This window comes from Hipposideros armiger, unplaced genomic scaffold (assembly GCF_001890085.2).
Source record: "Hipposideros armiger isolate ML-2016 unplaced genomic scaffold, ASM189008v1 scaffold_1073, whole genome shotgun sequence".
Lineage (NCBI taxonomy): Eukaryota > Metazoa > Chordata > Mammalia > Chiroptera > Hipposideridae > Hipposideros > Hipposideros armiger.
This window is the reverse complement of record NW_017732423.1, coordinates 31,859-45,996: the sequence shown is the minus strand read 5'-3', so window position 1 is coordinate 45,996 and position 14,138 is coordinate 31,859. Positions and strand designations below refer to the sequence as shown.

Genomic DNA, 14,138 nt, shown 5'->3' with positions numbered 1-14,138 from the left:
GGCCATCACTCTCACCTGGGCCCTGACAAGTGGAGAAACTGAGACAAGGCAACGGGGGATGCCAGAGGTGAGACAGGAAGAACTAGGCCAGAACTGAGTCCTGAGCAAGGGCTCAAGCCAGACCTACTGGCTTAGCGGGCAGAGGCCCCACTGTGTGACCTGTACTTTGGGGGCCTGAAGGGTACAATAACCTTCCCTTCCTAAGAACCCAGAGCCCCTGGGTCCAGGCCCCAGCCAAGCCAGCCTTGCTCACTTGCCCTCCAAAGGCCCAGTCAGTCCAACTCCAGGAGCAAGCAGCAGTTATAGTAGAGGATGGCCATGTGCGCATGCTCGGAAGTATGTGTCTAGGGCCGGGATCCCTACCAGCAGGGAGAGCACAGCCCTCACCCCAGACACTCAGCCCACACCACCCCCTCCAGGACCAGCTCTAAGAATAACCCCACCTCACTCGGGTGAGCACAGAGGTCCTGTCCTGCTCTTCCCTTGGGTCCCTCCCTAGTGCACCCCCTCCCCACACAGACCCTCAGAGCCTGGGGTGGTCGGGGGGACATATTGCCCGGCCAGCTTCAGGGACCTTGACCCATATCTCTCAGTCTTTTACTTCATATAGAACCGGGCAGGCCTAACTTGGTGTGCATACAGCTGGAGAAAGACTACTGGCCCTCAAGCACCCACATCTCCTCTACATCGTGGGGTCAGGGTACCTGGGAGTCTGCATTTCCAGATGCTCCCCTGATGACTGAGGCTACAGTCATACCCACTGTTTTCCTGCCCCCTCTGAGGCCATCAGAGCTCCTTCAACGTGCATAGCTGGCCTGGCCCTGCCTGCTGAACTCTCTCCTGGCTCCCAACTGCCCTCGGGCTCTGGGCAGTAAAACCTCCTCTCTAGGTGGCTGCCAGGGTTTAATGGCAGAGTGCAAGGGTGACGGCAGTTAAGTCACATGAGGTGACTGCCCCCCTATTCCGGGCAGAAACAGAGCTCCAGGGCTTTCTCTCCTTGTTCTGCAGAGGTTAATGAGTTAATGAATGGTTAATGACCTAAATGCACAGGGCTGGGCTGGGGACAGTCCAAGGAGCTGGTGGCCTCCCCATCCCCAGCAGGCCTGACACAGTGGGGAAGGAATTGGGCCCTGTACTGGGCCCAGGTCAGCTCCTCCATGTAAGGAGTTGTTGGGCAGGCTGGGCTGTGAGGAGCTTCCAGGAGGAACCTGAAAGCAGGCCTGTGTATAGCCACCTCCCTACACACACACACACACACACACACACACACTGGCCCAGCAGCTCTGTCCCTGCTTCTTGTCCTGTAAGGACTACACCTACCTCAGCTATGACTACCAGCCTCAGCAAGGGCTCCCCAACTATCTCCTCACTCCAGTCCTCAGCTTCTGCCCCAACTCCTCCATGGATGAAGCTCAGGCCAAGTCACTACAACTTACTTCTTGACCCTCACTGCACCTCAGGGGCTCAGGGTAGTGTTGACCTCAGGGGCTCAGGGTTGTGTTGACCACACCACCTGCCTGTTTGCCCCTCACCAACACCTCTGCAGCGCTCCTCAGGACCCACAGTGGTTTCCAGGCCTCCCTCCCAACTCTGCACTTAATCCTGTGTAATACATCTCCCCGCCCATGGTTTTGGGACCCTCTACCACAGGTCATTACCTCATATCTGCAGCCCCTGTAAGAACCTGAACTCCTCCTCAATGCAAAGGCTTTGCTCCTATCAAGCCTCCCCCCCCACCGCACCTCACCCCCCCATCAGCCTCCCAGTCAGAGACAAAGCTTCTATGTCCCTAGGCTGCTTGTGCCTTGGCAGCCCACCCGAGCCCCTCCCAGCTCTCACAGCTCCATCTGCTGGTTGGCAAATCTGGAGTCTCTCCCCAGCGCTCTCCCACCCTCCCAGCCTTCTTTCTGTCCCCTTCTGGGAATTTTAGGGGCCTCCTTCATTTCACAGGTGAAGACTCAATTTGGGGTCAGAGAGGGCAGAGCCCGAGGGGCAAACAGCCTGGCTCCAGCAGGTTAGGGAGGGACTCCAGGGCACTTTTGTCAGCAGTATTTTAATTACTGGGGGGGGGCAGGGATGGTTAACGAGGCTCCGGGGATCAGCAGAGCCAGATGCTGGAGGTCCCAGCAGGCCAGGTGACTCAGCAGGAATGAGGGGTCTGAGGGATTGACAGAGTGCCAAGTTCTCACCTCCCCTGCGCCTTCCAGAGAGACAGGCTGTGATGAACGAATGAGTGAATGAATGCACTAAAAAATAGAGGGGACCCAGGCCTCTTTACAATGGCGTGGGGCCAGGGCTGCCAGCGAACCGAGTCCACAGCATTCCCCAGGTGGGACTGTCCCAACTCTCTCTCTCTCTCTCTTTCTCTCTGTCTCTGTCTCTCTCAGCTGCATAGAGGCTAGGTCCCTGTGGAACCAAGGGACACAGGTCCCAGTAGTGTCTTGCCATCTCTTCTCCCAGCCCAGCCTGGATCCACACCAGGCTCTCCCTCCCCACAATTTGTGGGGGGAGGCCCCAGGGCACCCAGAATCCTAACTAGCCCCTAGGGTGCAGTGAGAACAACAGGCTGGATGGGGGGATACTGCCCTCCAGAAGGGCCCACAGTGCACTGCCCATGACTCTGCGATGGGCACAGGTAGCATGGCACGTGTGAAGGCACAGGGCACCGGGGTGAGAAAGGACAGGGTGCAATGGTGAGGGGCTCCCACAGAAGGTGGCAAGGACAGGAAAGGCAGCAGGGATAATAGCATTAAGGGCCTCAAATGTAGGCAGAGGAGGTGCATGGGCTGCCCTGGTTGGGTAGGGAAGGGATGGGGAGGCCCCACTGCACCAAGGACCTCAGCCCCAGGCTCCCTCACCCATTTACTCCTTCATCCAACATCCAACATGATTAACACCACTGAGTGCCGTGTGACCCAGCCCTGTGCTCAGGGATCCTTCTGTGGATCCCGGTGGACAGAGAACAGAGAGCCACTTAGACTGTGAGGGGTGCTGTGGGGGAGGGGGCCGGAGTTACCTGGTTGCTGTGGGGTGGTGAAGGGAGGCTGCCTTGCAGAAGTGGGATGAATGGGATCTGCCAGGCAAATGGGGGTGTGAGGGGGACATTCTAGGTGGGAGAACTGGCTTAAGCAAAGGCCTAGAGGGGTGGAGGAGGTTCTTGGGTTAGAGGAGGTTAGAAAAGATGTGTCTAGACACTGACAGTGTGAGATGGCCTGGGACCGCCAGTACCTCCTAAGGGCAGGGCACAGCAGAGAGCAACGGAGACCCCTGAAGAGCTTGAATGGAAGGTGCCCATGACCAGGGTAGATTCCTGCAGGTGTGTGTGGACTGTGGGGGACAGAGTAGGGAGATAATAGTGGCTTGGACTATGGCATGGAAAGAGGTCACCCTAGCCAGGGAGGAGGGCTGCTTGGGTCCATGACCACACCTACCTTCCCCTGATTGTGATGGGGACAGTAGCTTCCAGTAGAGGATGTGAGCTCGGTTCCTTACTCCAGTCTGGGAGTCTGGGGCTTCTGCATTGTTGCTCCACGTCCTGTCACCTCTGCCCAGAGCAGGTCCAAGCCCCTTGTAGGAACCCACTGACAAGAGGACCCCACGGGCAAGTCCAGCACACTCAAGACTGCAGTTGTGTCCCAGCCCCAGGGCCCCCTGGGGCGCTATCCTTGCAGGTCTCTGTCTTGCCGGGGTTTCCCAGGCGCCAGGCAGGATCCCCAGAGGCCTCGGTCATTCCCAGAGCCATCCCGGAGGCCCTCTCCTCGGTGTGTCGCCTGGGCCCCAGCGGTCGCTAGGCTGCGGCTGGGACTCCGGGCCAGGCCAGGCGCTGGTGGCGCTAGCAGTAGTGTTGGCTGCGTGGATGGCAGCGGAGCCCAGGCGCCCGTGGGTCCAGGCGCGCAGCGCATACGGCGCGAGCGAGGCACTGCGGCGCGGTGTGGGCCGCCGGCGGGATCCTGGGCCGCAGCCAAACGGGCCGGGTCCTGAAGAAGCTCGCGCTCCGGGCCGCCTGGCTCGCCTCCCGGGCCAGCTCCGGACAGTGGCGGAGGCGCGGGCCGATGAGCCCCAGCTACTGCGGCTGGTGGAGCGTGCAGGGGCCGCGGCGCGGGCTGGGGCCAGAGCCGCGGGCACCCGGGAGTCGGCGGGCGTGCGCAGCAGTAGCTCTGTGTGCTCAGTGTGCGGGGAGCCTCGCGGCGGGGCCACCTACCCGGCGGGCGTCTTGGAGGTGAGCGAGCAGCGGCTGCAGGAGGGCCTGGCGGCCGTGCGCACTGAGTTGGGCGTGGGGCTCCAGGCGCTGCGGGTGGAGCTGCGGGCTGAGCTGGACGCCTTGCGCGCGCTACTGCCGTCCCAGCCGACGTCGCAGCCCGGCCGCCGAGAGCCTCGCGCCGCTCCCCGTGGCACTGCCCTGTTGCGGGCAATAGGCACCATGAACTCCCTGGCTACGGTCACCAGGCCCACTGACTACGCCCCGGAAGGCTCCGCTGACGGCAATGCGAACCGGGGCCCAGTCCGGAACAACCTCAAGAAGGTGCTGGTGGCGCCTGGGGCCCCGCAGGGCGGCGGGGATTGAGGGCGGCCGCGCTGAGGACGGCTCAGGGTGTAGTGCTGGAGGTGTCGCTGGCCGGAGGGGCGAATGGATAGATCTGTTCCCTCGTCGAGATGGGGAGTGTGGACAGCTCCGCGCAGCTGGCAATCATCGGAGATTGACTCCCGTCTGGAGGAGGCATGAAGACCCTTTTGGTCTTAAAATTGGGGAAGATTTGGGCCTGGAGTATGGCAGCCTCTGGGAGGGCAGGGGGAGAGCCCAATAGCCTGTGGCAGGAGGGACTCCTCCGCCTAGAGGGAGGGGGTTACAGGGTTTTGTTGTTGTTTTTCTTAAGTGTCTTAGGGAGGAGGCAGGGCCTCCACACACTGGGATACAGTGTGACCCACACACCAAGCAGCAGACACCAGGGACACGTGGGTTGCTGGGACATTGTCACCTGGGCACAGTATCACTCAGATCAGTGTCACCCCGATATACAAACGCATTCCACAGGGCACCAACTGGACAGCAGCCTGACTCTGGCCAGCTTCACTTTACTGACAGCCAGACCCAGCCTCCCACAGTACAGCATGGTCAGCAGCCACACCTGCACTCTTAGCTTTGCTTTGGACAGTGACACCTAGGACACTTAGTCCTTCACTTAGCCTCACTACAGGCAGTCACCTGGGCACCAGTGCCTCTCCAGAAATCACCTACCCGGAGACTCCATAGTGTCATCTGCGTGCGGTTTCACTAGCTGTACCTGTTGCCAGGACCCACCCACCCAGCACAGCCTGCAATGGATCCTGGAACCAGCACATCTCACCTCCTGGTCTCTGGGAAACATCAGCTGGAGTCTTCATTTAATCACTCACAGTGACTTGGGGTCGGTGCCAGCTCGTTTTGGAAATAAAATGTGTAATCTTAGGCTTTAGCATGTGGCGTTTCTAGAACCTGCTAGCTTTTCTTCTTCCATCTGACCAGGGGATTCAGACATAAAGTGTAGGTTCGGAGTGGGGGTGCCTTCTCCCTCTAAGAGGGCTCTGGATGGGGCTCTGAAACTGGCTGTGGTGGGGTAGGTGTGGGTTGTTCAGGGGGCTCCCTATTGCATAGAAAGGCATACTTGAAGCCTCTGTGGGGTTAAGGCAGTGGTCCCAGCACCCCCACCCCCACCCCCCCACATACACCCAGCATCATGAAGCCAAGGTCACTCTGCACATCGTTTATTGCGGGAACGGGTTTGAGTCTGGATCCTAGGGGCCCTGCCCGAGCAACAGGCTGAGCCCCAGGCCCAGCAGAGCCCCCAGAGCGGGCTCCCCCGCCACCCCGAGGCAGGAGGGGGGCGGGGCTGTGGCTCGCATGGAGGCGCTGGGAGAGGCCCAGACCCTGCGCCCCGGGAGAGGCTGCTGCTGGCGGAAGTTCTCCGTGAGTGGCATGGGGCGCGTGCCCGGGGGCCCACTCTGGGGCACGATCTGGAACTGGGCCACCTGAGGGTACGGGACAGAGATGGGTCAAGAAACGGACAGGCTGGGGTGCGGGAGGGAGGTGGGCATCTCGGCCTGGGGTAAGGGTGGCAGCCCCACCTGCGCGCGCCCAATGGGTACCGCATCCTCAAAGACAGTCCAGAGCACCGCGGGCTCGCAGCCTGGCATGGTCAGCGACCCAGAGTAGCGGTAGTAGCGCAAGAGGCTGGAGGCGCCCGGCAGCAGCGAGGTCAAGGGAAAGGTCGACGATAGAGGCACCGAGACCCCTGGTAGGGAGGCAAGCGGGATTGGAACTAGCCTCCCTGGGCCCAGACTCCTCGGTCCCCAACCACTCCCAGCTGGGTGCGACCTGCAGCAGCTCACCATGTGCAGACACATTCTTTAGGCTAGACACAGGATAGAGAAGTTGGGGTTGTCCCAGTCCTGCTCCTGGGGAGGGGGCTCCAAGTGAGAGGGGCTTTGAAGGGGGAGTCTCCAAAGGGGTGTAGGGGAGACTCTCAGTGAGAAGAGGGCAGGCTGGGGGGGGCACCCCCACTGACCCTGCAGATCCATCACTTCCCACTAGCTCCATCCACAGAACCCTTTAAATCCTATAAACCCTATAGATCCTCCCACCCCCACCCCACCCCCACTCCACAGGCTCACCCTGTCCCCTCCGCAGGTCCCCATGGACCCCTTTTCTGAGAAGCCCACGGAATCACATAGACCCACCCTTCCACCCTGCCAGGAGTCAAGTGGCCCCCTCCCTCTGCCAACAGCACAGCCAGCACAGCTAGCCCATCAGGGTGATGTCACGCCTCCTCCATGCTCCGGTACTGTGTTCATGTGGACCACATGCACCTGGGGAGGCCAGGGGAGGTACTCATCTGCCTCTACTGTGCTCCCTGGGCCTTCATGGGGCACTCCCGCCACCCCACCGCATGCCCAAGCCCACTTCCATGGGGTGGAGCTGCCTGTCCAGGCTGTGCTCAGAGCCCGCTTGCCCAGGGCTCCCCCAGTAGAAGTGCAGCTGCAGCGCGTGGTAGGCAGGCAGTGGCAACCCAGCACCCAGCATCTCCAGGCGGCTCTGTGGGCCATTGTCCACACGGAGTAGCACTGAGGGTAAGGGAGCACATGACACCCTCTCTCTTTCTCCCCACCTACCCGCTCTGTGCCATTAGGGTCCCCCTCAGATCAGTCTGCTCCCTGGCAGGGTCTCCCTGGAAAGAGGACCCACTCAGTGTCCATGCCCCTTTGCTGGCCAGCAGAGTGGGACTCCACAGACTGCAGTGGAAATTCCCATCCTGCGTGGAGTCCTGATTCACCACAGCTGTATGTGATTATGGGGGGCTGTGATTACTTCTGGGGCATCCTGGTGCCTGACTCCTGGTTCTGGGGTGCAATGACTGATTACTATTGGTAGGGGGTCCTGACCTCTGTTGGGGGATGTGTTGATCGATGTGTGTGGAGGTTCCTGTGCTGTTTGTGGAGATATTGATTCGTGTGTGTGTGTGTGTGTGTGTGTGTGTGTGTGTGTGTGTGTGTGTAGGGGGTAGTTCCCACTCCCTGCAGAGGGTTCCTACCCATCTGTGAGGGATCCTGACCCCAGAGTGCTGACTTGTATGGCCATCATTCTCCAGGGTCCATGGGCCTGGAGGTGCTGAGTTGTAGCCTTGGAAGATGAAGGATTCAAAGGTGGGGTCCTGCTGGACCAGGTGAAGTTCAATGTTGACAGGGGACTGGGCTGGTCCTCCACAGGCAGGAGCCAGCTCCTTCCAGTGGGTGGGGCTTGAGGGAACAAGATGTGGGTCTGTAGGGGGTTAGGGAGGCAATTTGGGGGTGCATAGAGGAAGGTGGCCCTTCCCCCCCCACATTCATACCCAGAGAATAGCCCAGCTCTACTCCCAAAATGGACCGGTTACAACAGCCACCCTCCCCAACCTGGCCTGGATACATTGTTTGCAACAGCCTCACACAGGCAGGCGCCATCTGACACACAGTCATCTGCAGGCAGACTGCCCCACAGGGAACAAGGGTGGAAGGGTCTCCTGGCAAATGGTCACACATCCATACTTGAGAACTCCACCTCCTGCTCACATGTGGGCTGGCCATATTGACAGGCTTGCAGGTCCTGCCTGATACAAGCAAGTTGGCACACAGCAGGACTGGAGATCACAATAGCCATGGACATGGACACATACGAAAAGGGACAGTCACACGCAGGCTGCCTGGTGCCTGGTCACTGTGGCCTAGGGCCACATATAGAAACCCACAGAAACCACAGAAGCGCAGCATTGAGACTGCCTTTTGCCTATGTCTGCACCAAACTGTCTAGTGGCCACAGGATACAGACCGATCCCACAGCTTCACAAAACACTCTGAACTCACCACACTTTGGGTCCTGGGAGTCATAGCACCAGGTGCCTGCGGGACAGTGGGCAGGGGACTGAGCTGAGGGACAGCCATCTGGGCTGCCTCCCAGCTCCATCCCAGCCAAGGTCCAAGAATGGAAGCCCATGGTTTAGGTCAGGGGAGGCCTGTGCAGACCATGCTCTCCTGTGGCCCCAACCTCAGTATCTCCTCCCCCAAAGAAACTCCACAGAATCAGGACCTAAGGGACAAGGGGGGTGGGGGGCGTGGGGAGGGGGAAAGCAGTGAGGCAGAGTCCTGGTGCTCACCCTCTGAGTCCGTAGCCACCACCAGCGTCATGGTGAAGGAGGCGAGTGTGAAGCCGGGTGGTGGCATGATGTGGCTGGGTTCTGCAGCTGCAGCTAGGGGGAATGCCGTGTCTAGGAAGAACTGGAAACCGCGGAGGCCGGTGCAGGGAGGTGGCTATATCCTTATTAATGGGGTGGGCTAGGGGCGTGGCTACGTTCTGTGGGCTCTGGGAAATGGCAGGAGGGGCAAGTGCCCAGGCAGGGCCACCAGCAAGGAGGAGGGCGCGCTGGGCTCAGCAGGCTCTGGTCTCAGGGCTGCACGCCAGCAACAGTCTCCGGCATTTCTGGGAGCTAAACGCTTTACATGGATCCTCTAATTAATCCTCCCTGGAGGGAAAGCTGTAAAGGTGCCCATTTACAGATGAGGAAACAGAGGCTGGGGACCAGGAGTGACATGCCAAAGCCACCAGCAAGGACTGAAATTCAAGGGGGAAGGTCCCTTGGATCTCAGTGCCCTCGACTTGAGGGGCTGGGGTGGGTAGGGCATAGGAGGGATTCTTTGCCCTCCTCTGTGGGCCTGGGACCCCACCAAGACAACACACACTCCTACATGCACCCCCTGCTGACAGTGTGAGATGGAGCCCTGCTTCTAGCCACCCCTTTGGATGACCACCCCAACAGGTCTCCGGGAAGCCCGTCCCCTTCCCTCAGCCCAGGTGGGGGCTTGGTTTCTTCAGCAGCCCCAGAGCAGATCCCAGGCTGGAGCCAGGCAGCATTTCCCTCCCCTGGAAAGTGGAGCTCTGATTTCTCTGCCTCTCAGTGTGGCCTCTAGGAGAGAAGGCGACACTGTCTGCAAAGAGCTGTGCACTGGTGTTGCGTGTGAGTCCTGGCAGGTTGAGTGCGTGGGGTTGGGGGATACCCCTGCACCAAGGCCTCTTTACAGTGTCCAAAGGGCTGGGCTTTTCCCACATGGGGGAAGGGCGGTGGCTCCTACCCAGGCCTGGGGCACTGTCCGTGGTGCTGACATCACCCAGGGTGCACAGAGACAGCCCACCGCCCTGCAGATGTGTTCAGGAATGAGGGGCTGCCTCCTCGAAGCTCTTATCCCTGCCAAGGGACCCACTGGTACCTTTCCTGACCCTGGCCCTTCCCTCAGCCCCACCTGAAGCACTCTGGCCAGGAGGCTGGATTAGGAAGGCAAGCATGAGCCCCCACCAAGGCTGAGTACTCGGGGTGCCCTCTTTTCCTCAGATCACCTACCTGGGAATTATTAGAAGAACCACTGCATGAGAACTGAAGGGACAGAGGGGTCTCAGAGCCCCCAGCTTTCCCCTGGCTTCCACAAATGACTCAGCTCCCATGTCCACCCATCTCCACACCTGTACCTCAGGCCCAACTTGGCTGAAGCCTCCCACCCCAGCTTGGGTCACATCAAAGACGGACCAAGTGTCTTCCAGAACACAAATTTATTTGGCATTTGGATGAAATGGTTCTCACAGCATCTTAAGGATTAGTGCCAACCCAACCAAAAATAAACCCAAACTAAAAACCCTTAGTGAAAGGAAAACATAAAAAAACAGGCATTGAGACAATGTACAGATTCAACTCCCTCCTCCACCAGGCAGGTCAGGCCCTGGGGAGGAGGCCCTGCCCAAGAGCTTGGCCTATCCCTCCCGGGGCTCAGTGTTCGTGCTTCTCTCACAGGAGCACAAGAGTCTCAGCCAGGGTTGGACCACGGAGCACAATCAGAGTTTACAAAAGGTGGCGACCGGATGGGAGGCTGAGGACAGCTGGGCAGACCCAGCTTTCCCCTCACTCCTATCACAACTGCCCTCCCCAACAGGACCTGGCTCCCGAGGCACCAACTCCTGAGACACAGAACACCCTTGGACAGAACCCTGGCCAGTCCAGAAGCAGGGCCACTCTCTGTAGCCTCCATGGTCCGTCTGCTTCAGGCCATTCTCTCCTCAGTGCCTCCTGCATGCCTGTCCCCAGCAGTCCTTCAGTCCCCCACATCTCATGCCAGGCACTCTGTTCTGTACACACGGTTCTGAGGCCTAGGCCAGACACGCCGGGGTTGGGAGGGACCCTGAGCTATGGGGGCCCGGCCCTGTGAGGCTGTGTTGGGGTGGTCATGCCAGAGCAGACCTCACTCAGGTTCCTTGCCCGGAACCAACAAGGCCTGTGACTGCGGCTCTGGAACTCAGCTGCCCTGAGCCCAGCACATGCTGGAGGCACAACACACTTCCTGCTTTGTCTTTAGCAGTTAGCGTGGGGCACATGTGCCCACGACACCATTCTCAAAGAAGTATCAGCCCTTTGGCAAAGCGGACCTCCTGTGGGCGGAGCCCAGGGACGGGCAGTTCAGTGACAAAACTCACACCTCCAGCCAGCTCTGTGGAGCAACTCAAGAATCTCATTCCACACTGGAAGGACAAAACATGTTTCCAAAAAGAGTGTGAGAACACACCAAGAACTGGACTGTGCCATCAAGGTCTGTCACCACAAAGCACCACGGAAGGGCCCACTTCAAGTCAGCCCTCCCCTTGCTGCGTGCTGGGCTGGAAAGGGAGTCCAGGAGCAGGGCTCCGCACTCAGATGAGGGGCAGAGGCATAGACCCAGCCATGCCTCAGTGCCACCCAAGAGGCCACGGCCAGCACAGGAAAGCGAGGCACGAGTCCCCATGTACCGCCACCACCTGCAAACACTTGGACACATATGTACACACACAGACACACACGCACACAAAAAAAGATCCAGACATTCAACGTAGAAAAGATATGGATGTGCTGAAAATCGCACAGAACCCGCAATCTCCAAACCTCAGAAATGCTAAAAGCCCCATGTCAGGAGATAAGACCACTGCCCAGGAGCAGGCAACAGGGTCCCTCGGTCAAAAGGCCCTTGGGCAGGGCACCCAGCATCCCGTGCTGCCGAGGACAGGAAGGTGGCATGCAGCCACGGGCACAAGTAGACTTCTAGGCGATGGACACGGCCCAGGATGTTAATTTCAGCCACCCCTCCCCCCAAAGAAACAACCCTTTATGGCACAAACAAGGTGGGAGTATGGGCAGGCCAGGTCTGGGGGCAAATTCAACAGGAGGGGGGCTCCAGAGGGTAAAAGAGGAGCCAGCTTAGCCCTCAAGCCCCAGCAGTGGGTCCAGGGCCAGGACACTCATGCGTGGCTAAGGACCTCAACCCAACTCCAGAGTTGCCTCCTGGGAGAGCCATGCACAGCAATGCTGGGGAGAAATCCGATAGGGTGGGGCCAGGGCCTCCTGGCACAGAACTGGGCTTTGCAGAGCCCAGTTGGAAAGACAGAGTGAAGAGTTCAACCTCCTTCCAAGCTCCCCTTCTCAATGCCTTGGGCACCAAAGTCCCAAGCCAGGCCCCAACCTGGGTCAGGGTCACACCTGATGTCCACAGCTGGACCTGTGGGGGATCATCCCCAGAGCAACCACTGTTGCAACCTAGAGACCCACTGCCCAGACAATCCTAACAGTCCACAAACACCCCAGCACCTGGAAGTGCCCTCCTGAACAGTGGCCAGTGAGGTGCACCATGGCAACCCGGGGCCTGCTGGCTGAGCGGCAGACTCCTCTGGACGGCATGGTACAGCGAGCAAGCCCACCAAAGCCGGGGATGATGTGGCCCCCACCCAGGCCCCCAGTGCCTTCTTTGTTCCCTACTCCTGAAATGTGTGGTTTGAACAATCTTTGTCATTCTTCTGCTATTTAAAAAGAAAAAGACAGTGACCCAGAGCTATGCATGTTTTCGAAGCCCTCAAGAGACTTGGTGCAGGTGCTCGCGCCCTCAGGAGGCTGGCACCGTCTCCACACACGTGCACACCTTCGTGGGGTGTGCGGCAGTGCAGGCTGGGTCCAAGCTCACACAGGAGCCCTTCAAGTCTCCATGGGGATCAAAGTTTTACTAACAACAAACAGGTGCTCCCTGCCCCTCAGGGCCATGGGCTGGGCATCCTCTACACCACGGTGTTGAGGGAACTGCGGCTGTGGCGGCCATCCCCTGGCAGCGCCTCTGTGGCTGGGGTGCTCCCGCCTTGGGTGGGGTCAGGGGGAACGAGCAGGGCGCTACTGCTGTCCGCTGAGTCTTCCAGGTCTGCCAGGGAGGTCCCCGCAGCGGGCAGAGGCTGCTCCAGGCGCCGGGGCGATGCGCCTTCACTGTCACCATCCCCTGGGGTTGGCGGGCTGGCCTCTGCTGGCTCAAAGGCATCATCGTCTGCAGGAGGAGACAGGGGCGTCAGCAGGGCAGTAGGCCCGGCATGGGGGAAGAGGGTATGGGGACAGAACCATGGGACACTCTTCGTGCCTGAATGTTCCCACCACTGCTGGGGCTCTGCCATGCTTGGCCCTCACCCTCGCCATGGTGGCGGGCTGCTGTGGCGCAAGACGCAGGGAGACAGCCATGTAAAAGCCCTGGTGTGTGGTAGGGGAGACATGCTCTGACAGTCAGCAGAAGGTTGGGGTGGGGGAGGAACCGTCTCAGACTCAGTGGGGGTCAAAGCAGGGCTCACATGGCGTTAGGCAGTTACCGGGCTGTGGGGGCAGGTGGAACAGTGTTCACAGCCCCCAGACCAGGAGCTGAGGCTGGAATACAGGGATGAGAACATGAGAGCATGGGAGACGGGGCCAGAGCAGGTAGCCCTGCAAACTGCACAGGGGTCTGCAGAGTTCTGGTCTGACAGAGGCTCTGTGGCAGCCCTCTCCTGCAGTGTGCCTGCTCCTTGTCAGCACAGGCTCCCTCTCTTTCAGCTCAGGGCCCAGGGCCCAGTATGTGCCCCTCCCCTGGCTTATTCCCCATTGTCCCAGCAGTCCTGATGCCCTGCCCTGGGGCCATTTGCTTCCCTGCAGCCTGGTCTGTGGAGGCACCAGGCCCCACAGTCTCCCAGCAACAACCCTAGCAGGAAGCTCATTCTACCCTGGCCCCCTTGACAGCAGATGGTGACAATGTGTCCTGAGGGCCAGGGTCAAACCCAAATCTCTCCTGCCCACACAGACCACACAGTGGTATGAGATGACCAAATGAACAAACAGGACCAAGAACACAGCGGGGCCGGCCACCTCGGGGAGGGGCATTGCCTGCGATGTATGGTAGGGGTGTGTGTGTTACAGGGCGTAACGTAGAGGGGAAAGGGGGGAGATGCCTGCACTACACACCAGGAACAGGGACAGGCCAGGCAATGGGTGAGGCACCTGCAATTCCTTCTCTGCTGCACAGCCTTGGGAGAAATAGACTCAAGTAATCGGCTCAACATTACAGAATCAGTGTTTCCTTCCCATGTCACAAAGCTGCCTTAGGACACGAGGGAATGTCACGGTGGTGTCTTTACAGCTCACCACACATGCACACACAGTTGGCTCTGGGCCAGCCCTGTCCTCATGACTGCCAGCACCCAGTTCCCCAGAGCTCGGCTGACCACTGCCAACAGTCACCTGCATGTGCAACCCTGAAAAGAGTCTGCCCACCTACAGGTGGTA

General features: G+C 59.5%; 2 protein-coding genes across 2 annotated transcripts in view; both read right to left on the bottom strand.

Moving 5' to 3' along the window:
• Positions 1–5,763: 5,763 nt before the first annotated feature.
• LOC109376240 (carbonic anhydrase 15-like) lies at positions 5,764–6,578 on the bottom strand. The gene is made up of 2 exons (XM_019632074.1): positions 6,103–6,578; positions 5,764–6,006 (listed from the first exon to the last, which is right to left on the bottom strand). The coding sequence occupies exons 1-2, from the start codon at positions 6,379–6,381 to the stop codon at positions 5,773–5,775; spliced, it is 513 nt and encodes a 170-aa protein (XP_019487619.1). The 5' UTR covers positions 6,382–6,578; the 3' UTR covers positions 5,764–5,772.
• Positions 6,579–10,088: 3,510 nt separating this feature from the next.
• DGCR2 (DiGeorge syndrome critical region gene 2) overlaps positions 10,089–14,138 on the bottom strand; it is a gene marked incomplete at its 5' end in the record, with an annotated part of 30,355 nt that continues 26,305 nt past the window's right edge. Inside the window, one exon of the mRNA XM_019632041.1 lies at positions 10,089–13,004. Within this exon, the coding sequence (XP_019487586.1) occupies positions 12,623–13,004 (382 nt within the window). The remainder of the gene's footprint in view (positions 13,005–14,138) is intronic.